Genomic DNA, 27,345 nt, shown 5'->3' with positions numbered 1-27,345 from the left:
TGGGTGGCAAGAGCAAAAACAAAACAAAAAACATCTATTATATACACATAGGTACATATAACTATTAACGAAGGTCAATAGTGGCATTTACGTTTTTTTTTTTCAAAGTTGTTGGCAAAGTTGTTACGATTACGTTACGCAAACGCACATTGGTCTCACAGTTTGAGTTTATGTATATATGTACTTACATATGTAATTTGCAAAAACGTTCAACATATGATTTATTAAAGGAAGATCCTGGTATTCCAAGTTACTGAAAACATGCAAAAGATATAATTGTTTAAATTGATATGCCATTTTATTAATAAAAACACTTTTAATTGCTATTGTTGATTTTGTATATTAATTTATACTTTAAAATTTATAATTGGTAAAAAAAATGGTCTAACCCCTGAAGATAGTTTCCGACGGAGTCCAAAATATATTGGCAAAATATAGGAAGTCGTCTCGCCCTTTTAGGTAAACCATGTACCACGTAAAACAAAAATATTACATTTTTAATAACAAATGCATTTATGTATTTATAACAATATGTATTTACATGCTGTTTTAAAGTGTATCTCACTATCTCGCAGCACCACCCAAGGTACACTCCACCCTTAAAAACCACCTTGAGAAAAACGTTTAACGGCGAATATCTCACCTTTAATATACCATTTTACACTGTCTGTGCATGGTATAATAAGAATTTCTTTCTTGTAGATATAGACCAAAAAGTTTAACAACAATACCTATAAATAAAAATAAATTACTACCTATCAATTGATATAAGTACCTATGTGGCTGGGCAATAAGGCCCTCAATATTTGAATCATAATCCTATGATTAGAACAATGTTTAAAAAATAAACGGATTTCACCATCGAGTTCCTCGACTTCACGGTATTGAAAATTTTAGTTTTTTATTTATTTTTGCAAACTAGTGTAATAGAAAAACAAAATACTCCTTTTGATATTGATTAACGAAATATCAATGTTATATAGTGGCGGCAATAAAATATGTATCGCATATAGGTACAAACATTATGTTCGAAAGGTCTCCGGAATCCTGAAATTTTTAAGCTTTTATCTATAACGGAAATCGTTCGAGCATTCTTTTTCAAATCGAAGGCATAATCTTCAAGTTTTTTGTGTTCCGGTTGAGTAAGTCATGGAAATATAGGAGACATATCGGCAATTTTGTTACAACTGTCCCTGCCGTTCCGCACATAAGCCTTCAATTAGAACAAGAATCAAGCTTGATTGATAAAAGTGTGTTTTGAATGAAAAAATTGTACATACTTTAGTTGACACTAGACAGTGTAGCTTGTACAACGAATACAACGTAGCTTACTTTTATATGGGCATGGCCGCTTTTCACAGATAGTTTGCCTTAATCTTAGTACACAGTAGACAAAAATATAATCACACACATCGTCCGTATATATTTTACAAAAGTAAACTTCAAAGTAATTGATTACAAAACTATTGACTATTGGGAAAAGTAAGCTACAACGTAATTCTTTTCTGTTCAGATGAAATGTGTTTGCTGTTAATGAAAATCAGACAAAAATGTAATTAGTTACTAACGTCCTTACTACTGTTAGAAAACAAACAATATAGTAATCACTTGCTATTCTAATTATTCCTGTTAAAAAGTAAGCAGCTTAGTAATCACTTACAAAGAAAATGAAGAGTTAATTTAAAATTGCCGTCAATACGATACAATATTGACTGAATTGATTGAATGAGTACTTTCAATGCTGACGGTGGAGAAGCTAAAGTTTCATCAACATACAAAACATACGCTAATCTTTGATTTCATAACGGAGTGCTCTGATTATTTCCGGCTGAAGAATCATTGAAAGCGTGTTTCTCAACAAGATGATCTCGATTTCTTAACTATTTTAAGCAATCTGTATCAAATATCATGAGCTTACTATTCAAACGTAGTTACGCTCTTCAGATATATGGAAATATTTTAACATTTCTAAGAACCAGAAAAGGCATTGGGATTCGGCTGGAATTTCATTTGCACTTGGATCAGGATTTTCAATATATGAATATCGAAAAAATTAATTTCGACAAAGCCAAAATTAGATTCGGGGATGTTGAAAAAGAATCAGAATAGGTTGATAACGTTAGGTCATTTTTCTACATTTTCTTTTTCTTCTAAACTTAAGAGAATCCACAAAATTATTTTTTGGTTTTGAACATTTCATACAGGAGCGATACATATTTATCTTTTTTGATAACCAACAGTCTATTGCCTAAAAAATTTTAAGAAAATCCGTCTTATAGGGCATATGAAGTGGATCTAATTATTATTATTATTGAAGTCATAATAATTATCGAAATATAAAAGAATTGACCTTGTATGTTCTAGGCTGTGACGCTCAGTAGCTTTCAAAGTTCTAATTTATGAGGTATATTCGTTTATATTTGACACTGACCAAATTAAGCTCATTTTTAGAAAGTTCTCAAGAAAGAAAATTTTTAATGTATGATTGACATAAAGATATTAAAAATTTCAAATCAAGTGAGCGGTTAAAATTCATCATTATTTTAATATGCAAAAAAGATCTAAACGAAAGTTAATAGAGTTTTGAAACCTGTCGAAGCTAAAGAGTAGAAAAAAAATGCTTTAACCTCTATTGGGGTTATATCCTTAAATTGGTAAAAGGGTGAAATTTGTATCAATCTTAAAGCAAAAGCTTTTCGTTTTCTAGTATAGCACGACAAAATGTGTCACATTCCACACCTTCAACTAAATCTGATTTTGGAATTTGCAATCAAACTGTATGCCCAAATTGTCTAACCCTTTGGCAAAATCGAAAATATTGTTGTCCCTTTCGAATGGGTTTGAAATAAGTAACCCTTAACAATTTTTTACATTTTGGGGTCGATTTATTCAAATATTTCGCGCACGAATTGATTTAAGTTAAGCGTAAATTAAATTATAGAAAATATATTTATTGAATTTATTTCAATTGCAATGGATAGAAATTCTTTTTATTTGTTTTTTACTTACCAAAAGCGAACTTAAAGTGAAAAAATGCCAAAGTTATGTGATGAAATTAAAATAAGGCTTTGTTAAGTCTTCAAAATTGTTTAAGCTTCTGTTTGATCCGATTTGTAATAAGTTCTCCTTATTATTTTTCTTTCGTTTTACTTATTATAATATCTATGCTCGTTAGTTGTTTTCTGGATGATTGTTATACTTATTGATATCATTTGATGAAGTACCTGAAATAGAAATATGTATTATTATTGATTAATTATTTAACAAATAGAAATACATTATTGTTCAATCATGTCTTTTAATGTTTCTCTAACTTCAGATGCCACATTGCTCTTTCTTGTAGAACTTACCGAACCTTAAAATTCATAAAAATTGGATTATCCCCATGAATTTTACTAATACATATGATAGTTTTGGATATAAAACATCAAATCCCGAAATTTGAATCAGATCGGATAAATATAACACAAGTTACAGTCAATATAGTTCGGCTCTACTATGTCATTGCTTGAAATCCACAGAGAAGCTGAACACACGCATGCACACACAGACGCAACGCTACGTAAACTGTATGTGTATGCGTGCGAATCGCAGCATGCAGCATGGGGAAGAAGGAAAAGAAATGGAAATGATATCTGGAAGGTTTTGTCTGTGCATTGATGAATTGATGATACTGCCAAAGAGTTTGAACATGTAAAAATATTATGGCCGAGGACTGCAAGAGTATTTAAACTTCGGCACAGCTGAAGTTAGCTTCTTTGATATTTTTCTATTTGTTATTATAAATTACAAAGCAAAATTTCTCATACCTAACCTAAGACAACATGAACCAAGTTAAGTTGAGCTTATTGTTCGATCTCTTGGTAACAGCTTACGCAATATTTTGCACATCTCTTTGTAAGAAATTTAATGACATCATGAAAACAACAAACCAACTTCTTTATGATTATCTCCAACGGAACTTTTCTTTGCAGCATTGTTTGGCCAACTTCGGCTGGGTTCAAAACCATAGTTTGGGTTCAAAACCATAGTTATAGAGTAGTATTTTAATATATATATCCCAAACATCAAAATGAACACCTTTTCCAAAATTTAACTATGTCTAAAATTAAGAATTCAGCAAAATGATAAAATTTTAACTTGGAATGCAGTTTTATACAATTACAGTGAAACCTCGATATAACGAACTTCGTTATAACGAAAAACCCAATATAACGAATTTTTTGTTAAGTCCCTTGAAAAAACCTCGTTTTTACGAAGTTTTTCATACAAAAAAACACTATAGGTATAACGAATTTTATTTACTGTTAATAGTTCTGGCACTGAGAAAAGAAAATTGTTGGTAATCGGAAAATCGACTAATCCAAGATGCTTTAAAAATATTAAAAGTTTACCAGTGGACTACACCGCAAACAAGAAAGCTTGGATGACTACAGACATATGGTTGGATTACTTGGAAAAATTTGATAAAGAGATGACTAAAGCCAACCGTAAAATTTTATTGCTCGTTGATAACTGCATGGCGCATAAAAATCCTACTTCGCTTAAATCCATTAAATTACAATTTCTGCCGCCAAACGCAACATCGAAACTACAACCTCTAGATCTGGGAATAATTAAAAATTTTAAGCATTTCTATCGCAAAGAGGTGGTCAAAATTTTTATCAATGACATGGAAGAGGGGCGCAAGAGCAATATTAACGTTTTGCAAGGTATCAGAATGGCCCATAAAGCATGGGAAAGCGTAAAACAATCAACGATTGTCAACTGTTTTGCGACATGTGGCTTTGTCGACAGTCCAAATATTACGGCTACAAACGATTGTATTCAAGACAGTGAAGAATGGCTTGTCATTAAAAACCATTTTAATTTGGATGAACATTTTGACGATTTTGTTACCTTCGATGACAACGTTAGTGCTTCGGGGCCTTTAACTGATGATGACATTGTTGGTAGTTTTGCGAAGACAGTCGATGTTGTCGAGGAGGAAGAAGAGGAGGAAGAAGAGCTAGAAACGGTTATCACCGCAAAAGAAGCTAAGCAAATGGTTGAAAAACTACAAACTTTTCTTGAGGCACAAGAAGCTACACCCCAGACTACTTTTGATGGCTTAGCATCTGTTGCACAAACTATAGATGGCTGTATTCAAAACTTGCGCAAACAAACTAAAATAACCAATTACTTTAATAAAGTCTAATAAAAAAAAAATGTTTATTTTTTGTATATTTACCCCCTTTCAGTGCAATTTAGCATTATTTTGGTGGAAACAATGTTTATAACGAATTTTTTTTCAGATTTCTTTAAATTTCGTTATACTAAGGTTTTACATTTCAGTACCTATAGCGAATCAATAGATATAACGAATAATTTTGCGATACCCCTCAGATTCGTTATATCGAGGTTTCACTGTATTAGACTTTTTTAACAGCGAAAATGTAATACATTTCAATTTGCCCCTTTTTATACCCTTGCAAAAAGGGTTTATTAATTTTGGTCAAAAGTGTGCAACGCTTAGAAGGAAGCATCTCCGACCATATAAAGTATATATATTCTTGATCAGCACGACGAGACGAGTTCAAATCGCCATGTCCGTCCGTCCGTCTGGATCAACGCAAACTCCTCCTAGACCGAAAGAGCTACAGAGCTGATTTTTTGATTTTTTGAATTTTGCATGTAGGCTTGTATATGCTGCAGGCATTGTATATCTCGGATTCAGCCGGATCGGATCACTATATCATATAGCTCCCATACAAACCGCAAAGTCACGAACAGTGACTTTTCTTAATAACTTCGTTATTTTCTGAGCAATTGTCGTGAAATTTAATATTGGTGAGTTAATTACACATATAAACGACTATGCAAAATTTGATCAAGATCGGGTGACTATATCATATAGCTCCCATAGGAACGATCTTTCGAAAACAGTGACTTTTGTGAATAACTTCGTTTCTTTTAACGCGATTGCTTTCAAATTAAACATTTGTTAGTTTAATATATCTGTTAATGACTGTGCCAAATTTGATAAGGATCGGGTAACTATATCATATAGCTCCCATAGGAACGATCAGTGGAAAACAGTGATTTTGATCAATATCTTTGTTATTTCCTCTGTAGATTGTAGGCCGTTCTTTCGGACACATTAGCCCTTTTAGCTTAAACGTTTTTCCACTTTGATGGCTATAGGTAAGGAAAAAATTACCAAAAAAGTTGCAAGGGTATACAAACTTTGACGCGGTCGAAGTTAGCCCCGACCCTCTGGTTTAACCCTAATGCAAAAACAGATGTAACAAATACAAATTCGGAGATCGAAATATATACAGTAGAATCCGAATAACGATGCTCAAGGGACCGACGATTTTCGTCGTTATATCCGAAAGATGTACTATCCGGAAGCAGCAAAAATAATTTTATTTTTTTTTTATTTTTTATGGTTGCGATGTTTCTAAATAACACAAGTTATATTTATAATCAAAACAAAAACTTCATAAATTTCGGCTCTCTTTTTTTCAGCAGTATTGCTGCGTTGCAATGGCGACAGCTAAAAATAAGAGAAGTGAGAGCGGAAAAACTTCCTAGGCACAAAAGATCACTGACAGATACGTAGCCCCATTTTAAAAAAGCCGTTTGATGCTTAAATTTTTTTAATTTTTGATTATAAGGATATATTTTTCTCTCGAAACGTCTTTATATCCGGTTGAACTGTGAAAAATATCATCGCTATAAGCGGTCTGTCGTTATAAGCGGAGACGTACTAACCGGAGGCTCTTTCATATAAGTTTGTATGGGGACCAAGTCTTCGAAGTTTAGGCGCTATAACCGGACGGACGTTACTGTATATATATTTATCAATGACCTTGAACCAGAAGACTAAAGTTTCGATAAAAATATCTTGTTTACCAACAACTTAATTATATATTAAATTAACTAAAACAAATGCTTTTTACGCCTGAATAAAACACTTCTGACCTTTGCGAATAGACAAATCAGTTAAATCTATTTTACAGTCGTTCAAGTCTTAAAATGCATTCTTCAAAATGTTAAGCATTTTGCACATTGCAGATGAAATCTTTGTAGAAGTTTTAGGACAGCTAAAAGAGAAGGATAACTATATACCACAAATTTTCAATTTATGCCAAGAGTTAATTTTGTGATTAGTTAAAATCATGATAAGTGTTTGGATATTTTCGCCTTGATGTGACTAATTTATCCTAAAAAACTCTATTTCTCAAAATGAATCTAACTTTCTGTATATAGATATTTTTATTCTCTTGGCGACCTACTGCAAATCGATTTTGGAGTCATTTGCCATGATTACAATCTCCTTCACCCTGGGATTAGTTCAAAGTTTTCTCAGTCAAAACTCTACTTTCTCTTTATACAAATATGTATATGACTACTAACTCATTAAGTGTATTAAAATTCTCTGGAGGATTGGAAACGGCTTTTACTGCTGATTCAAGACTTGAATCCAAAGTTTCTTTGGCCTCTAAAACTAAAAAATGTAAGATTAATAACTAAACTAGATTATAATATAGATGGATAATAATATACCTTTAGATTATTTTTTATGATGTTTTGCTCATGTGCCTTCATTCCAGATTGTTGATAATGATGGCGATGATGATGATGTTGGATATGCTGAAGACAATGTTCTTGGCGTAATCCTGGCGAGCGTGGTGGGTTTGGACGGGTGTAAATTGATTGTTGCTTCAGCGACTGGACGCGATTTGAATGGCAAATTTGAAAAGGAAGTTTTCATTTTGATTTTTAATGCTCAACGAGGGGATTCCGCTCTTTTGTGTTGTTTATATCCTTATTTTGTTTTTTTTTGTGTGTGTGTAACAATTAATTAATTAATAGCGAATTGCACAGGTAGGGAGGATTCATGGAGTTAATAGTGTGTAGAACGTTCAACAAATTCAAATGCGAATAACAACAAAAAAAAAGAGTAAAAGAAATTGTCAACAAGACGGAAGAGGCACAATTAAACCAAATTAAATACTAAACAAGGCTTAGTGGGATGCGGACGTAGGTGGATAGCACCAAGCACCAGGCACAGCACCAGGATATATGTTGGCAATTCCACTTGGCCAACAGTCTATATATAGAGGCGCTGCTAGGTGGGAATTGTGATTGTCTCTATGTGCATATTTCCTTTAATTCTAATATTATTTGCGTTTTTCTTGTTGTTTTCCTTTTTAAATGGCAGGAGTCGTTGCCGTTTCTGTTGCCGTCATCCTCATCCTCTGGCAACTCTGGTCGCCAGTCTATGGGCCAGAGGTGGGGGAGGGGGAGGCGAAGAGAATGCAATGAAAATTCGTTTTCATTCGTTTGAATTATACCGCTGGCACTCCTTATTGAATATTAACAAAACGGATTCCACCTATCCTTTTCAGCACACTTAAGCACTTTTTAATATTTCTATGTATATATATATATGATTTTGTTGTTGCTGCTTCTTAATATTTTGTGTATTTTATGTTGTTGTTGTTGCTGCTATTGCCTTGCTCTGCCTCTGCTTGGCCGTTTGATTTAATGGACGTTTTGTTGCGCGTTTCGTTGTGTGTGTGTTTAATATTCGATTTTGTTGACAATGTCTCGAGCACGGGCACTTAATCGGCGTTTTAGCACTTGATATTTATGCAGTTTGTTATTAATAAATAGCCACACAAAATATTATTTTTTATTTCTTAGTAGAGCTGGGAAATCCATCGATGGCTCCATCGATAGTATCGATGGAATTTATAAAGTGCGATAGATCCGATGTAAATTTTTCGATGGCGATGTATCGAAATTGAAGAATAAATTGCACCACAAAAAGTGAATACCCTACGAATACCCTTTCCGAACCACACCGAACCGAACCGAGCGAAAAAAAGCATCGAACTTCGAACCGCAACCATTGACAGTGCTGCAAAATTATCGTTATCGTTTCCGTCGACACAATCGACTACACTTGTATCGATAAGTATCGAATGAAATTGATAGTGGCAAATTTCTAAATTTCTGGCAACACTGGTGTGCGCAGACATGTACTCGCGAACTTCGAACGTAAACACAACATTACTCACGAACTCGAACATGTTCGCGCGTTTACTCAAATGTTCGAGCGGTTTACTCACGCGTTTTAAATCGCGTGAGTAAACGCTAGCGTTTTTAGTGATGACAATCGGGCGATTTTTTACGGCGATTTTTCCGAGGCGAAGTGTCTGCACTGAGAGAAAACATATGGTTTGTTTTTCAAACATTTATATTTTATATCAACAAATTTTATATTTAAATATATCTTTAATATTATTGTTGTCTTAATTTTCGACGCGAGCGGACGTGTTGCGGGTGTTCGCTTTGCGGGAAATTCGAATGAGTTTGTGGGCAGGGTATCGGAGGGAGGTTTGATTTTTTGGCCAAGCAAACAAAAAATCAACATTCAAACATTCGAAGGAAAAAAAAAACGCTCAGCCGTGCCGTACTCGTCGCTGACGTTTAAAAAGTTTACAACAAATGGATGCCCCTTCTCCCGCCTACTCTGTTGACAAATACGAGAAAATACAAGATTTTAGTGCAAATAAATTTGTTAAGTATCTCGGCGCGCGCGTACTGTGAGATACTTTCAATTCGGATGAGATTTTGGTCCCAGTGAATACACAAATTAATACGGAAAAAAGAGAGTGCATAACTAAACAAGAAATGAAAAGAAATCAACTTAAAAATTTAAATAAGTCGCAGTCCCAGTGAAATGTAGTCCCACCCCCTCTGCCTCTGATGCCTATTTGTGTGCTCTGTATTTGTGTGGCCACAGCAGCCGCAATAGCTGGTGCCAGTATGTGTGTGTATCGAAATTGCATAAATCTGAAACTCAAAGCAGGCAATAACAATAACAACAACAACAATTGTGAATTAAAGTTAATTGCTTAAAAATGTTGTCAATTCAAATTGTTGTGGCTTCAAGTCAGCCGGAACAATTGAAGAGCAAACAAAATCGTTTTGCTGCATTTTGAATTGGCGAAGCCAATCTGAAAAATCGATCGGACCTAGAAGTGAGGGTGAGGTAAAACGACGATGACGCGGATGATGATGATGATGATGATGCCGCTACAATTGCAAATTTAACCAAAGGTGGGTGGAACTACTATTTCCTTAATTAGCACAATGGGCAAAAGAAACAAAAAAACATTTTCGCACTAAAAATGACGACACCGACCCCCTTATACCCCTTAGTAAAAAAAATGTTCTCATTCAATTAAATGAGCACATTCCAATCAATGATCAATGTGGAATACACTCTAGTAGGTAGATACATTCATTTCAAAATCCTTTTCGGCTTCCTCTAAGACAGACATACCCGATTTACCCACTGTGTGTGTACAGGGTATGCAAATAAAACATCGAACTTTGCTTTCGTCTTTGCTATTCGTCGTTCGTTTCTGCTTTACTTTTGCTTGGTATTTCGTAACAACTAAACCGAATAATACCTGTTTTCTCTGCTTCCGCTCCCCCTCCATCCTTTTGGACGCGCCCCAGAAACACTTCCGACCCCAGACCGAAGCCAGACCAGACCCCAAAAGCCCCCCACTACTACTTGAAGCACCACTTGATCCTACTATTTGAACTGTAGTGTAGGTATATGGATGTACTTGACTACTTGGCATTTCAGCTCTAAGCAATAAAGTTCAAATTCAAAGTCAAAATATTAATAACCATTAGACGAAAGTTTCCTATATTTGGATGGATACTTTCATCGATTTTATTAAACATTCAACTGAGACTATATTTATAAGTTTATTGTTTATCTAGAAAGTATGAGGGAAGAGTGGGAGATGCATAATAAATTCAAGTCGGAAGGCCAAGTTGCAGCTTACTTCAATCCGGTTTCGACATACATAAATGTGTACTAATTCATTAATGTTTTTATTGAATATTGATTTAATAACCTGTATTTTAATTAGCAAGTTCCTAATTTAGAAGTTCTTTTTTTCATTGCACACGAAAAAGATATGAAATCAGTTACCTATCTATACATTAGTTGTTATACCCCTGTAAAGTCTAGGCGGTATGCACACCCCTAATTTTTCAATTTTTGAATTTTTCCTCCTACCTTTCCTTTATACCCCCAACTATACTTTGAAAATGTCGTGCAATTTCGATAAATCCTGACAAAATGCCTTCATCGAAAATTACTAAATTGCAGACCCCAAAAGCTGATTTTTTCCGCTCGAAGAGAAAAGTTCTGTTGGCCATTTCTGTCGATGTGACTCACTGAATGCCTCTCCGTTCATATAGATCAGCGGAATCTCCTTTTACAGTCCTAATATTTGACGGACGTACACTGGAGGCATTTTATATCTAGAATTCCGCGGGTCCCATCAGTTGTTCGGTTATATATCGGATATGGGCTGATAAAAAAGTGCCTTTTATAAATAACTATTTTTTACTGCCCTAATTAAAATTTGTAACTTTAAATTAAAATAAAACATTCGGTGAAGAATCGAATCTGATACCAATAAATTATATTCTTTTTAGGCGGTGATTTAAAAATTTAAAACGTTTTACTAATGTAATTAATTTACCCAGATGGGGTGACTACATCTAGATAGGAAGCTACAACGAAGTTTGATTGTTACTTCAATAAGTTCGCTATTTCCCGGTCTGAGCACTCCGTCAATGATCTGCGTAAGTTTTGCGGTCCGATAAAACTTCCGCTTCTCCACCGTTAACATTGTCAAGCACTAATAAAACTGACTATGCTTTACCGTCACTATAGGAAAATCATGAAAATCAACCTGATTTTCCGTCAATTTTGGAGGGACTGATGAAAATGTAACTGCCCTACCGTCAAAATTGTAAGGCATGGGTTAAAAATATATATATGTCCTCAATTAGCTCTATTTTAATGGACGAGAACCTGGGTTAATAGCTTGTTTACAACAGAATGAGTCTTAGGTTCGAATCTTGAATCAGACATAGGTTCGAATCCTGACCATGAAAAAGTATAAAATTATAATAGCTTTTTTTAATGCGTTGTGGGTTTGAATCGTATTGAAGTATCTTTTTTTTTTTAGTAATCACTAAGCTGTGTACTTTTTAACTGTAGTAGGAGGAGGTTAGTAAGTGATTACTAATTGCTTACTTTTTAACATTAGTAATTACATCACATTTTAGGCTAACAGTAATAAATTAGCTACTTTGTAATCTAAAAATGTATGGGACTCAAGCGACCCTGTCTACCAAATTCCGGCTGGGTTTGTATTATGATGTCATGAAAACCCTTTTGGCGTATATATGAGGGCTTCAATACTTTGGCATCGAATTGTAGGATTTCCATTGATGGAAATTCGATTTTATATGTATTTAAAAAATTTGTCAGATTGTTTCCTAGATCGAGAAAAAGAAATGCTTGAAAGAGTATTTAAACATTGTCACGTTCAAAGTTAACCCGGCTTAGTGATCATTTTACTCTGAACCTATTGAAGGGCGTTATTCACAAATTATTTAAAACTATCAAATTGTAATGGGGAAAATGATAAAGTAAATAATCTTCAAAAATTGCAAAAGAAAGAAACAATTGGGAATTATGTATAATTTATTATCCGATCCGATTTCTAAACGTGTGATTGTTATAAGCGTATAAAATATAAAACTATAAAAAATAAAAAGTTGACTGCTGATAACCTTCTATTTATATATGTATACTTAATTTTTGAGTGGGTAAATGTGTATATACAAATGTTTTCCACATCAAATGGTTAATAAAATGTGTTTTTTTGTTACATTAATTGATAAATAAAATAGTTTTCTTTGTGTACATTTGCATAAACAAAGACTAAACACAAATACTACTATCAATTTAAATACAAGCATTCAGATTATATATGTATATATATTAGTTGCATTCACGAGATCGCTTTAATATGGTCGAAAAACTATAATATTTGACAAGTGAAATATTGGTTGCGGACTCGGCAAAAAACTTAAATCTATTTTTATGCCAATTGTCGACGACACGACACGATATAGAAGGCCCAACTATATGCCGCTTACTTACAACTGCTCTTTTCCTCCCCTCCCGACGTCTCCACGTGTTTCTTTAGCTTTTCCGCTGCCGTCGTTTATTCCCCCCTGGGTTGCCCTGTTTGGCATGTATATGGCGGCTACTTTGCGTCTGCTTATGGTATAAGTCCAATGCTAATCGCCTAAATAAACTCAAGTGCCTACACGTCGTATGAGCAATGGCGGCTGGGCATCTGGGATGGGTAGTCGTTACGTTACTTTTGTGATTAGCGTTCCTGCGTCTTTCCCCCAGCTTAATTTACTTGAAATTGAATCGAAATGAATATCATCTCTATCTCTGATTTTGATTATTTCTGTTCTATACATTTCCAGATGCCAAAATGAAAGCACTCGCTCATTAAACAACTACTTAAATAGAAGAGAACGAGAGAGAGATAGAGCCAAACGCGGAAGGACACTTTGTACAAGGACTATGTTAAAAATTTGACGAAAATGTCGAAGATTAGAGGTATGTATTTTATAGCGTTGAAATAGAGTGCTCGTCACTGTAAATCGTACACCTATTGTGGATTCACAATTTATGTCTTTAAGGATTAAATAAACTACTTTAATAATTTGTCTATAAAAACAGGATTGCCAATCCCATTTTTTCTCAAAATATGTCAAAACTCCGAAAATAAAAATGGGCGACATTTTTGCCATGCCAAAGATGATGACCATTATCATCACATTCATAACTAGTGATTAAAAAGAGTTTTTCAATACTTTCGGCCAGTTATCAGTGCCTACAGTTGGAATCATATCAGTCCATAATAAAATACAGTAGAATCCGAATATAAAGTTACACAAACTTTATTTTTCCTCCGCAGCTCTGCTAAGGTGCCGCTACGATTTAAAGGCGGCAGCTTAAAGTAAGAGAGAGTGAGTCTAAGAACCTCCGATTCGCCGCTACGCGTATAAGTAAGGGTGCCGATCATTGTCAAGAGTATACATTTCTACATTTTTTAAAATTATTTCTTTCGGAACGAGCTCTTGCCCGGTTGAATTGTGAGAAATATCGTTGTTTCGTTGCTAAAAGCAGCGACCCTTATACATATATAAGTTTGTATGACCAAGTCATCGAATTTTTGTCGTTGGAACCAGACAGAATTTATAGGCAAAGTCGTTATAACTGTATTTCGGATTTTGTATCTAGTGGACATCTTTTGAAAAAAAGTTAAAATAACCATTTTATCTATATATGTATGTAGTTCTACCAATAATCATAAAATTGTCTTTTTTTTTGGGCTATCATACAGCCAACATCATATAAACTTCTCAACTTTGCTCTACAGTTGTTCGAAAAAGTGGACTACAGTCTACAGATAAAATTCTGGTAATTAGATGATGACTTCTTTAAGCCAAATACCACAAGAAAGTTATTTCTTCGAATGAGTTTTTTTTTTTTATTGTTAACTCGATGACATTCATAAGCAAATCCAATCTTAGCTCGTTTTAAAAATTTGGAGGTAATATTGGAAATATAGAGATTTCTTACCATCCGGACAATCCACTACACAAATTTAATACAACTGCCAATGTCTTTTTTTACAATGTTTTATTTTCCTTGATGATACTGTTGCTATGCTTTTGGATTAATAAAATATAGGAAATAGATTCCCGATTTCGGTTTTAAAGAACGGAAGATTCGTAATGGAAATAACACAAAGCCATGAGTTTTATAATAACCTTTTCAAAATATTGTTAATTTTAAATCATTATAAAAACAGTAAAACCTCGATATAACGAACTTCGTTACAAGGAAAAACTCAACATAACGAATTTTACTTTACGTGCCTTGAAAAAACGGATACTAACGGATACTTCATATAGACAATCAATAGATATAACAAACTGTTTTTTGGTTCCCTTAAGATTCGTTATATGGAGGTTTCACTGTATTAAAACTAAAATAAATTCCAAAGAATTAAATTAAATCATAAAGTGACAGTAAATTCTCGTATATTTGAAAGTTTTGTAGAAAAAATGATGTTAATCCTATTATTAGAGTATTATACTTTCCATTGTTGTCAAAATTTGATAAGTTTTTATACCATACACTCATTGGGTGAAATGGTATATTAAAGTCGCCAAAATGTGTGTAACAGGCAGAAGGAAGCTTCTCCGACCCCATAAAGTATATACATATATATATTCTTGATCAGGATCAACAACTGAGTCGATCTAGCCATGTCCGTCTGTCTGTCCGTCCGTCCGTCCGTCTGTATGAACACGCAGATCTCAGAGACTATTAGAGCTAGAGCCACCAAATTTGGTATGTAGACTCGTGTGGTATGTAAATGTATAGAGTTAATTGGAATTTTGGCCACGCCCCTTTACGCCCCCAGAATTCACATAAAACTGTTTTTCTTCAACAGTATAACAGATAGAGACATCAAATTTGGTATATATACTCGTTTAGTTAGCGCGCAGAAACAAATTGTACAAAATTTTTGCAACGCCTCCTTCCGCCCCCGGAATTTACAAAAAACTGATTTATTTAAAAACTATGAAAGCTACCGACATTAAATTTGGTGTGTAAGCTAGCTTAATAGACGCGCAGATATTGACTATTAAAAAATTGTGCCACGCCCATTTCCGCCCCCGAAAATTAAACAAAACTGATTTCCTCGAAAACTAACAAAGCTAAAGTCACCAAATTTAGTATGTATATTGGCTTAGTATGCGCGCAGAATACATATAGTTTAATATGTTGCCACGCCCACTTCCGCCTCCATAATTTAGAAAAAACCGATTAGCTCTTGCAATTTTTTGACCATCGCGATCAAATTTGGCAGACTAATAAATCTTATCTATTTCTATCAAACTACCAAATTTGATTGAAATCGGACTAGAAACATACAAAATATACGTATGAACGTATTTTGCTACGCGATCCATAAGGGCAGAATTGGCCGTTGGCTAGTGGCGGCGCTAGAGTGCTTGTGTGTTTGTAGAGTGAGCGAGATAGCAAATGGTATGAGGCATGTTAAAACAATTTAGTAGACATACATTTGGTTTTCGAAATTTTAAATATTTGTTTCACCTGGTGTATGGTATACCCAAGTCGGCGAGTCGACTTACTTCATTTTCATTTTGTATTGTAAAGGACGCATCCTGGTACCACTGCCCAATACTGGAGCTATGGGACGTAAGCGCAATAATTTCTATATGCGCAGCATCTTTGTATTTGCTCTCTGCATTTTTGGTCTACTGCAGTATCATAATTTCAACTACCGTAAGTACATAGATTTGGCTTATCTCAAAAAGAATGATAACATATTTATCTTTCAGTGGATAGCCGGGACACTGTTTTAAGTGATGCTGTCACCAATGACTCAGAAGATGCCATCTTGGCCATGGTACCGGCTCCATTGCACAAATATTTGACTCCGCATACGCGTAATCACACTGCTGCAGCTACAGCAGTTGGGGGTAAGAATGAAAAGAAGGTTCAGCAATATTTATTGAATTATTTAATAAATTAACTCACTATGCAGCTATGTTTTTGAATTCCACCAGTGCTGGTGCTATGGCCACAGCTACTACACTTAATTTTGATGTCTATCATCCGCCAAATATGACGGAAATTAAACGTCAAATAATCCGTTACAACGAGATGCAGTTGGTCCTAAATGAGGACATCTTTGGACCGCTGCAAAACGATTCTGTGATAATTGTCATCCAGGTGAGACCAATAACTAAAAGAGAAACATAAAAATAAACTATAAATTTGATGTTTATTTAGGTGCACACGAGAATCACGTATTTGCGTCATTTAATTGTGAGTCTGGCCCAGGCCCGTGATATATCCAAGGTGCTCCTTGTCTTCTCACATGATTATTATGACGATGACATCAATGATCTGGTGCAGCAAATTGACTTTTGTAAAGTGCTGCAAATCTTCTATCCATATTCCATACAAACCCATCCCCATGAGTACCCTGGACTCGATCCCAACGATTGTCCCAGGAATATGAAAAAGGATCAGTGCGTATTTAATGTCCTTCAACCATTAGAATGACAATATTTCAATATAACAATTTATCATTTATAGAGCTTTAATCACAAATTGTAATAATGCGCTTTATCCGGATCTCTATGGCCATTATCGTGAGGCCAAGTTTACTCAGACCAAACATCATTGGTGGTGGAAAGCGAATCGTGTATTCAATGAGCTGGAAGTGACACGTTTCCATACAGGTATTAAGGAAAAATATGAAAACTTCTTTCTTGATTCCTTCACTTAAATTGTGTGTGTTTGTTGCAGGTCTGGTTTTGTTCCTAGAGGAGGATCATTATGTGGCCGAGGATTTTCTTTATATACTGGCCATGATGCAACAACGCACCAAAGACTTGTGCCCACAATGCAATGTCCTTTCGCTGGGCACTTATCTGAAGACGTTTAACTATTACACCTATCACAGCAAGGTGAGACAAAATAGAAAAAGCATCGACAAAACAATCATTGGAAATGTTTTATGGTTTTAAATTTTTCTTTTCTGTTTCACTCGATTTACATATATAATTTTCTTTTTGAATTGTAACAAACAAAGCTTCTGCCAGTGCAATTGTTATTACTAGCAACAAAAAAAATCCATACAATATATAAACATTTGAATTCAAGACACAATTCATACCATAAACCACAAGGGCACACACACAAACACATATACACATTCTCAATGGATTATTTTACAACTTACCAATATGTACTTATAATCCTCATTTAACAATAGGTTAATTTACATGTCATTAAGGGAATGCAACCGAAATGTAGACTTACCTCCATCGTAGTAGCCATTACAACAACAAATTGCGTTTTGATTACAAATTACATTATTAACAATTCAATAATATGGCTTAAGAATAATACTCTTTGGGTTGTAAATCAAAAATGAATTCTGGTAGTTTATTAACGGTTGCATTTTCTATGTCCAATATATTTGCATAGGGTCTTTAATTAATTTTGGTTCAAATTTGTTTATTTTTAAACACAAAATGTATTCCTCAATATATTATATACATATATTAAAAAATCTCTCTACTTCTATATATATATGTATAAACTATCATCATGCAGACTAACAAGAAATCCTATGCTTCCTCGCTGATCTCAACAAACAGTCTATTAGGATTCAATAGGAACAATAATAACAATAACAACAATAATAATAATAATAATTATAACAATAGAAATTCAATGCAATCCACATCATCTGCGCAATCATCGTCATCAACGAAATCATTAAAAAATGTTAAAGTCTATGTGGGCGACACTGTTGATGTCAGTGACCATGCTGGCGGCCACAAAAATAGCAAGAGATCGAACCACATCGACACTGTCACCGCCACTGCCCCATCTGACAACAATAATGAGAATAGCAATAATAATAACAATAATAATAATAACAATCTTAACAATAAAAATGGTGCACAAACATGGAACTATCATGTCCTGCCATCATTGTATTCCGTCTATCAGAAGGTAGTGCACCGTCGAAATCAGTCAAACTCAATTCTACATAGCTAATATGCACTTGTCAATGTCTTTACTATGGAATAGAAACTGTAAAGCCTGTTTTGTTGGCCAATTTCTATTCCAATGTGAATTCATCTTGAACGATTTTTGTTTGTAGTTGTTTTTTTTCGATAACCACTTTCTCTGCATGATACTAGAATATTTTCAATTCGCTTTGGCAATTTAGCATGCTTTACTTCATTTTTTTGGTTTCTTTTTGAAATATTAAACACAAATTATTTTTGAAATTTGTTTTTGCTATTTATTCTTTTTGTCTTATGTGGGTAAATCTGTGTTGTATCCCATTTTGTCCCACCAAAAACCAGTTGCATGCCCGTGTAAAGGTGAAGAAGATTGATAGGGAAGGCATTCTCAATGATTATAGCAAGGTATTTGAGTGCGTCTCCCATTATGCTTGCATTTACTTATATAAATCATTTTCATTACTCGTTCGTCTTTTGTTCAAATCGAAAAATCTATTATGCAAATGATCGAAATAAAACTAATTTGTTATCATTAGCCAAATGAGGACCCACCATTATTAACAGAAAAACAAAAGAGAACAATGAAATTCGCATGACCCCTCCTCAAACTATACTAACTATCGATTACATTTTGTTCAATTCATTTTCTCAATACTGCTATTGCTATCAATATTACTATCTTACTCTCAATTTCTGCCACAGGTGGAAGTGATGCCTTGGATAAGCAGCAAACATAATATGGGCTTTGCCTTCAATCGCACCACCTGGATGGGCATACGGAAGTGTGCTCGTCATTTTTGCACATACGATGATTATAACTGGGATTGGTCATTGCAGCATGTATCCCAGCAGTGTTTGAAACGCAAACTCCATGCCATGATAGTCAAAGGACCTCGTGTCTTTCACATAGGCGAATGGTAAGTGGCCCTTACAATACATTTTACTCTTCAATTAATCAGAGATTTAATACTTTTCAGTGGGGTTCATCATAAGAACAAGAATTGCGAATCCAATCAGGTTATCTCCAAGGTTCAGCATGTCTTACGCATAGCCCGTAATTCACATCAACTTTTTCCCCGCTCACTCACTTTAACCGTGCCCAGTTTGGTTAAGAAATCAAAGCTACGTAAGGGCAATGGCGGCTGGGGTGATCTAAGAGATCATGAGCTATGCCTAAACATGACACTGGCAACGAGGTAATAACGCCAACATTAAAACGAACGGACTTTGTTTAAACTTTAGCCTTTAGCTTATTTGTTATGCAAGAGAGTTATTAGTTAGTATGTGTAGTAGTTATAGTCATTATACTGTTTATAATGAACTCTGAAATATTTCGTATAAAGAAATTAATCGAAATCAAACTAATCGCAATCAACGCAAAAGTTGTACAACTCCAAAGATCAACCAATTACAATATAAATATATACATATACATACATATATAAAAACCTATCTAGTCACAAATAACAACAAACAATTCACAATATCCTCAATTCATTTCGTGTCTTTGCTCATTTTAAAATTGTTTGTTCAGCTTGCTATTTAATAGTCTTTGTGTATTGTTTAGGTTCCGTCCAGGATTGAGGTCAACTAAACTGCAAGGCCATGTTTTCTAAACGAAATTAAAACCAAACTCAAAACTCAAAAAAAAAACTAATTCCCAAATTGTGCCGAACAAAAAAATACAAAAACAAATGAAAAATAAATCAATTTAAATAGAACAAAGAGAACGCATCAACTAGTCATAGTAAATAAACCAAGCACATGGCTGAAAAATAGAACAAAACCAACAAATATATAAATAATAAAAATACGCATAAAATTTTCTAACTATAGAAATATCTTTAATGATGAATTGATATAATTATTTTGTAAGCATTGTAAATAGTGAAATTTTGTTGTATAAATCTCATAAGTTCTTTTTAACATAATATTATAACAAAAAAGAAGAAACCTTTAATCTTATGTAATTTGTTATTTTTCCAATTGTTAGTTCAAAGCGCTTTTATGTAATAGGAATTTTTAATCAATTGAAAACGATTAGAAAATAAATGAATAATGCAGAAATTGCAACCATTTACATACATAGATATTGCAACTTTCTTTGTTTCTTTAGATATCAAAACAATGATCTTAAAAGTTCATTAATTCATTATTTAAAAACAAAATGCAGTTTTTAAATAAAAGTGTTGGCGGTCTGGACATAAAGGATAATTTAAAAGATTAAAACTTATTTTCCCTTAATATTTGATTCAATATTAAGAGGTGGAAATTGGTCGATCTTTTCTATAATGATTCTTCTCCAGTCCTCTAAGGAGAGGTTTGAAGTTTCGAAACTTTGATCATAAATCGGATGAAAGTCCTCCTCCGTGGGTGTGGAATAGTCCTTAAGATAAGGATGCTTTAATGCCTCTAAGGAACTAATACGCTCCTCGGGATCAAGCTGCAGCATCCTCTTCAGCAAATCAATCGCCAATGGGCTAGCATTTCTAAACACAACGTTGAAGTCTTGTCCATCACGATGAGGTTCTTCTGATAGACATGTACTTGTGATGCTATTTGATATTTTGTTTATTAGAGCAGCTGATGGAGTGCCCACCAGATTGAAAATTACCGTCAATTGATTGAATGTATTTTTGCCCCGAAATAGAACTTGGCTGGTAATCAATTCCGCTAGGATGCATCCCACTGACCATACATCTACTGCTTGATCGTATTCGCGCCATGAGAATATTACTTCTGGAGCACGGTACCAACGTGTTACCACATAGCCAGTCATTTCTGAGCTTGCGGCTCGTGCCAAGCCAAAATCCAGAATTCTCAAGTCACAATTTCCATTGATGGCAATATTGGATGGTTTCAGATCTCGATGAACTATGCCACGGGCGTGAAGGTAAGCCAGTCCATTGACTATCTGGCTCAAGAATGACTGAATATGTTCCTCTGTGAGATTTTGTGTGTGTATGACTTTATGCAGATCAGCCTCCATTAAATGGGTCACCAGATAAATATCGGTCTTGTTGGGAGAAAGGAATACATCCAATAGGCTTATCAAATTCGGATGACTCACGTGCATTAACACGGAAAGTTCGCGAAACGCTAACTTCGCGTAGTCTTTGGAATCGAATGCTTGGGATATCTTTTTAATGGCCACTTGAGAATTGCTTTGTCCCACAGAAGCCTTCGCAACTTGGCCATATGATCCGGATCCTATAAATTGAAGTTTCTGATATCTATCTCTGAGGTTCCATGTGGCACCGTCCAATTTAACTTGGTAAAATCTGTTCATTTTTTTAATATGAAATGATCGCCTTTCTTTGTTGTACTTTACTGATCAGTGGTGGTTCATGTGGCTCCCCTTTTTCAAATATTGGATTTATACGGAATCAGAAACAGTTATCGAAATCACTCATAAGAACAGTTGAAATCGATATAAACTATTAGAATAAATTAAAAACTCCAAAGCATCTAGGGCAAAAACTGTAGAGATGAATATGGGCTGCACAGTGCTTTTAACAGAAAGATCCGTGCTTTTTGCCTAAAAATCCGGAACGTGATTTTCCCCATATTAATAGCGATCGCAAAAAATTGCTTTTTAAATTACTTTTGTGTGATTTACCCCATAATTTTAATCATACCATAAAAAGTATATATTTTTGATAAGAACGACGAGACAAGTTTATATAGCCATGGCCGAACGGTAATGTGCCAATATTGTGACTTTATCAAATAGTTCTCTTAAACGATCGGATCATAGTTTTGGATGACTAAATAAAAAGAATTAACTATTTTAAAAAACCAAACAAACTTTAAATTTCAAACAAATTATAGCTATTAAGACGGATATTAGCAAAAAAGGAAGCAGAAATTTGGACCCAACATTAAAAAGGATGTTTAATACAAAATTGGAGGTGCCAGCAAATAAAAAGACATCACATAATAAAAATAAATTAACTGCCTCAAAATTTGTTGAATTTGTTGTATTTGTGGGTAAACGTAACTGTCTTTGTCTTAGTTGAGTCTTTGTTATTTTCTTTTAGTGCCGCGAAAAGAAGCTCACGACCATCTTAAATATTTTGACGAATTAATTCTTTGAGAGAAAAAGTCCATAAAGATTCTTTACTCTGTTGCCATTTGCCCAATACTATCTATCATTTAAAAACTAGGCAACAAGGGGCAGCAGAAATTGTGATCAAATGTTTTTCCGTTTTGCTGTTCCGATTGACACCACATTCGAATATTTTTAGAACATTTCTATTTCGAATAGTTAAAATAAACAATTATTGCATTTTTGTATAATTTGCACTTACACATACACGCCATAAACAATAATTGATAAGTGTGTATGCGAGTGTGTGGTATAATTATTTTTTAAATAAACTTTACACTGTTATACAACAATACCCTTGGATGGCTTAGCACCCAAAATATCCGAAAGCTTTTGCTGATAGGAAGCCAGTAAATTGGCATCGGTAATGCCGCAAGCCCTGCACGACAATTGGAGAGCGTTGAGCAACTGCATCTCTGAGAATTGTGTTCCACGCTCCAACAATGCATTAAGTATTTCCTGCGGAACACAAACATATTTATTTTATAAGCTACTAATATCTTAGGAAATAAATTTAGAATCGGACTTACATCAGGCTCCATGCATAGTAATTCGTAAAAGTGCTTGGCTTGATCCAAAGCCACCTCTCTGGAGGCGGTTATGTTGCTTAGGGTCTGTTGCAAGGCAATCGAATTTCTGCACATACGTTGCACAGTGATTTGATCAATGTGTTCCAGGTAATTGGATGCCTGTATGAGAATCCGAGAAGCAAGATGAGCTAGTCCCTCAAAGACGTACTGCAAAAAGAAGAAGAAATGTTTCAGTCTACTGTGAATTAATCCGATTTTTAAGGGGCTGCTCACCCTTGTCTTGCGCGGATGCAGAGTCGCACTAAACGCTTCATCCATTTCGGATAAACGCTTGGTCAGCACCTGAACCTGACGATCTGGCTCTAGAATGTCATCCTTCGAGCCCACGTAACTATTATTCCTTGCACTCGACTTGGAACGCAAATAATGGAAGCACTGTACACGAACCTCCAGGTGCAAAACAAGGAGACAGGTATTGGCCAGTTCATCGAATTCCAAGGCCAGGTTTGTCATAACCTTAATGGTGCCATCTTTGATGGCAATGTTGGCAGTGCACTCTGCGGATATGGCGTTAAGGCCATTCACAAGCGGACGTCGCAGCTCATTGGCAAACTCGGAGACACGGGCGGAAAACCATTCCATGCTCTCCTGTAGTATTGCCAGCTCTTTAAGCACCCCAATGTCGTCCAGAATCTCTCGTTGAGTAATGCCTCCTTCGCCCAAGTTGCTGGTGAGCATTTCCGCTTCGCGTATATTACGCTGTTGCACCTGAAATGGACTCTCTTCCTCGGAAGGCTCAAAGCTACCGCGTTGAAGCTTTCGAGTTTGCCGAGTTCGCTGGCTAGAGATCTTCAGATCAGTCCAGTTAGGCAGCGATCTAAATTGAATTAATATTTAAGATAATATATTCTATCACATGGATTTTGTCTTACTTAAGGAAACGACTAATGTCCTCATCCTTTAGCCAGGCTACACTGTAGATACGCTTATCTTCGGAATCTGGCTGCACAATGCCTCGGTAAGCCGCCTGACAATTCTCTCGATACTCCTTTAGCAGGGCACATACCATCTTAAGCAACTCTTCGGAATAACAGGGCAAGTCTTGTATCAAATTTTTCGTCTCGACCAGGCGACGCTCCACCATCACAGTTGACTGCAACAAGGGTCTATTCAAATTGAGAGCTCTCATCTCCTCCGGGCTTATAATCGTGCGCCAGGCGTCTTGATTCTTTGACAAGGACTCAATGGTCAATTGCAGATTCCGATTGTGTCCTTTGGACAGGAATGTCTCCTTAATATAGTTATCCACAAAATCATGCAGGCTACAGGGTTGCCTATGGGAAAACAAAAAGGTTCAACTGAGAATTTAAAAAGAAAAGACAACGATCCCTTACCCCGGCTTGCATTTCATAAAATTCTCAATTTCCTGTATGTAGCCCATAAGTGGCAAGTAAACTTTGGTTATTACATTTTGATCGGGTGTGCATATCAATAGTTTCTCCCGGTGTTGTTTTCTTTCGTGTGGTAAAATGCCACTGGTCGATCCCTTCCCGCTGCCATCCAGCTGAGAGCCCAAGTTATCATCTATGGAAACATCCGATGCATTGCGTCTATGTTCTTTGCCACCTGAGCTGGCTATATGTGACGATTTGTCGAATTTGAACATTGATCTTTTGGTGCTGAGAGGTGAAATGAATGAGATGAAATTTAAAATTTTTATTACTTTCCGTTGGATTACTCACCTTGCAACTTTTCGCCTTAGGAAATAAGAATTAATGTTGCTAGTTGGCTCAGCAAATCCAGTTGAATTGCCCTCATCCGATGCTGCATTTTGTATGTCTAAATAGTCGGTCAACAAAAGCTGCAACTGCAAGAGCAAAGGTTTAATTTTCATTCAAAATCTTCAATTTAATGTACTATACTTACCACAGATTGGGCCTGGGCCCAAAAGTCTGTCAAATCATAGGGTTGTGGTCCTACAACTGCATACTTTTGGCCGACGGCCAAGTAGTTCTTCAAGACCAGTGAATGCGTCTTGGCGATTGCCTTGAATTGCTTAAATATAATCTCTAGCAGCATTAGCAAAGGATTGGAGCTGCCATTTGCAGCAGCGTTGGCTGATCCTTCGACTGCAACAACTGCCGACAACTGTTGCGTGGTATGACGCACCACATTCAAAAGTTCTGTTTGGATTTGTACACGCAGCGATTCCAGAGAATCGGGCACTTTGTGCAGCATGCCAAAACATTCCACAATAATGGCGATAAAGTAACTCATGCTCAGTTCGGGATCTATTAGATCTGCATCTTCAATTATCTCAGCGTTTTCCAGATCAAAGCCCTGGGCCATTTCGGCCAGAGCCTTGCGTACCCTGGCATTAGCTTCAATACGATCTGTTGAACGTCGCACTCCTATTCCCCGGGTGAAACTAGAATTCAAACGGCTGGAATTGGAGCGTTGAAAGGCGAATAGGGCTTCGTTTGCTGAATTTTTGTATACTTGGGTCACCAGCTCTTCGTGCAGACGATGATAGAGCTGTTGACGACGTGTTTGCAAATCCGTTCGTAAATCGGCCAACCCCTCAACGCCTTGCAGTGGTCCATTGAGTGTGTTCAGGGCATCGGTGAGAGCCTTGCTTGCATGCAAATACTGTCGCTTAGCTGTGTAGCTGACTACGCGTTGAGGCACTTTTCGCAATTCCTGGCTGTAATCCAAAAAAGTTGTCACAAATTGTCACTTATAAGATGAAAAAAACTTACATTTGTTCGAGCATCTCCAGCACATATTTGTGCTGCACTGCATCTGTCCACATCTTCTTCAGTTCATCTTTTCGGCACTGAAGCAATCTCTTGCAGGCACCCAGATTTTCTTTAACCGCATGTATCCGCTCACGACTGGCTGTGATCTCAATGGCCACCTGACTAAAGAGAGGCAGAACCTGCGTCAATTGTTGATCATGTCGAGACACCAATTCATTGAGTCGCAGGTCCGAACGTTTGAATTCTTGTTCGATTTTTAGCTTCTCCTTCTGACGTTCCTCGTTGGTCTCACTAAAGCCCAGAGACTTGATAACGTTGACCAGGAAGCCACAGCCTGCTGACTACAAGCAGAATTCGAAACAAAGTCCAGATTAGATGATATTTTAAAAAGTGGGAGTGATGACAACAACAAGAAGTGTCGTCATCATTTTCGCTTTGCCTAGGTTTGGCTAAAGCCAACGAGAATGTATGGAAATCATAATTCCGTATTGTTTACCTCATCCTTGCCATACTTGACTCCGCGGGGAGGCTTAGTTGGCGGCGGTGGGTCCATTAGGATGTATTTATTTATTTCCAATTTTTAACAATATCGGACCCCTCAACTTATAACGAGTCAGCCGAACAGTGTTGACAAGAATAGCTGAAAATAGCTAATAGCTAAAAACATTATTTATCAACGTTTTGAAATAAAGGTACAATATGATCGTTTCCTTTGTAGCTACATTATAAAGTGGTCCGATCCGGCTGAGTCCTAGATATCCAGTGCCTGTCGCACATAAGTAGAATGCCTTATGTAGAACTGTCTAGGAGAAGTTTGCATTGACCCAGATAGGTGTTAATACTAAACTAGTATATACATGTAATTTATGAGGTCGGAAAAGCTTCCTTCTGCCTATAATATACATTTTGGTGACATTAATTTTTATATTACCCTAAGGGTGCATGTAAGGTTAAAAAATATTTGTTTAGCTAGAATAGATTTAAAATAGCCAAACTGGCAGCACTGAAGTCAAGTCCATATTTATCGACGTAAAATAAAGTGCATATTTATCGATAACTATCGTTTTTTATTATCGAAGTAGAATGTATCGAATTTGAATAGTTCTTTAAATTCGCAATGCCAAATTAATTATTTAATGTCATAAAAAAGTAAAGTGAAATATTGTCATAGACTTCTATAACTTACTAGAAAACCTGTACGAAAAACTGAGACTTCTGCATTATGTTGTTAGGATCATTCATTCTTTGAAAAAATTCTTATTTGTCTCAATCATACTTCCAAATTTGTAAGCATGTTGATGATTACTTTGTATAATTTAGCATAAATTAAAAGTTCATTTATGGCACCGGCTACTGCTTTACGCTTCTCATGTATTTATTGGGAACAAAAATTTTG

The 27,345-nt window shown here is 35.5% G+C and overlaps 3 protein-coding genes across 8 annotated transcripts; 1 reads left to right on the top strand and 2 right to left on the bottom strand.

The window, feature by feature from the left end:
- Positions 1-9,293: 9,293 nt before the first annotated feature.
- On the top strand, positions 9,294-20,589 carry LOC6651706 (alpha-1,6-mannosyl-glycoprotein 2-beta-N-acetylglucosaminyltransferase). Of its 6 annotated transcripts, none has more exons than XM_047009968.1 (12): positions 9,294-10,116; positions 13,381-13,516; positions 16,157-16,285; positions 16,342-16,482; positions 16,548-16,735; positions 16,796-17,037; positions 17,105-17,250; positions 17,318-17,478; positions 18,131-18,535; positions 19,255-19,469; positions 19,530-19,748; positions 20,120-20,589. In XM_047009968.1, exons 2-12 carry the CDS (start codon positions 13,501-13,503, stop codon positions 20,166-20,168), a joined length of 1,911 nt encoding a protein of 636 aa, XP_046865924.1. In that variant the 5' UTR covers positions 9,294-10,116; positions 13,381-13,500; the 3' UTR covers positions 20,169-20,589. The 6 variants fall into 6 exon arrangements, with proteins under 6 accessions (XP_046865924.1, XP_002072927.1, XP_023036387.1 ...); XM_023180619.2 differs by lacking the exon at positions 18,131-18,535 and adding an exon at positions 18,895-18,957 and having other exon boundaries at positions 9,298-10,116; positions 20,120-20,586; XM_002072891.4 differs by lacking the exon at positions 20,120-20,589 and having other exon boundaries at positions 9,295-10,116; positions 19,530-19,793.
- A 68-nt stretch (positions 20,590-20,657) lies between these two features.
- LOC6651705 (mitogen-activated protein kinase HOG1) lies at positions 20,658-21,959 on the bottom strand. Its single transcript, XM_002072890.3, has one exon. It carries the CDS (start codon positions 21,839-21,841, stop codon positions 20,783-20,785), a length of 1,059 nt encoding a protein of 352 aa, XP_002072926.1. The 5' UTR covers positions 21,842-21,959; the 3' UTR covers positions 20,658-20,782.
- An 833-nt stretch (positions 21,960-22,792) lies between these two features.
- LOC6651704 (exocyst complex component 4) lies at positions 22,793-26,584 on the bottom strand. The gene is made up of 9 exons (XM_002072889.4): positions 26,446-26,584; positions 25,950-26,290; positions 25,117-25,894; positions 24,933-25,057; positions 24,585-24,869; positions 24,123-24,524; positions 23,464-24,067; positions 23,191-23,397; positions 22,793-23,119 (listed from the first exon to the last, which is right to left on the bottom strand). Exons 1-9 carry the CDS (start codon positions 26,500-26,502, stop codon positions 22,943-22,945), a joined length of 2,976 nt encoding a protein of 991 aa, XP_002072925.1. The 5' UTR covers positions 26,503-26,584; the 3' UTR covers positions 22,793-22,942.
- Between the last annotated feature and the right edge of the window lie 761 nt (positions 26,585-27,345).

Source organism: Drosophila willistoni, chromosome 3R, assembly GCF_018902025.1.
Source record: "Drosophila willistoni isolate 14030-0811.24 chromosome 3R, UCI_dwil_1.1, whole genome shotgun sequence".
Classification (NCBI taxonomy): domain Eukaryota; kingdom Metazoa; phylum Arthropoda; class Insecta; order Diptera; family Drosophilidae; genus Drosophila; species Drosophila willistoni.
Note: the sequence above shows the minus strand (reverse complement) of the source record. Positions and strands in the feature narration are given on the sequence as shown.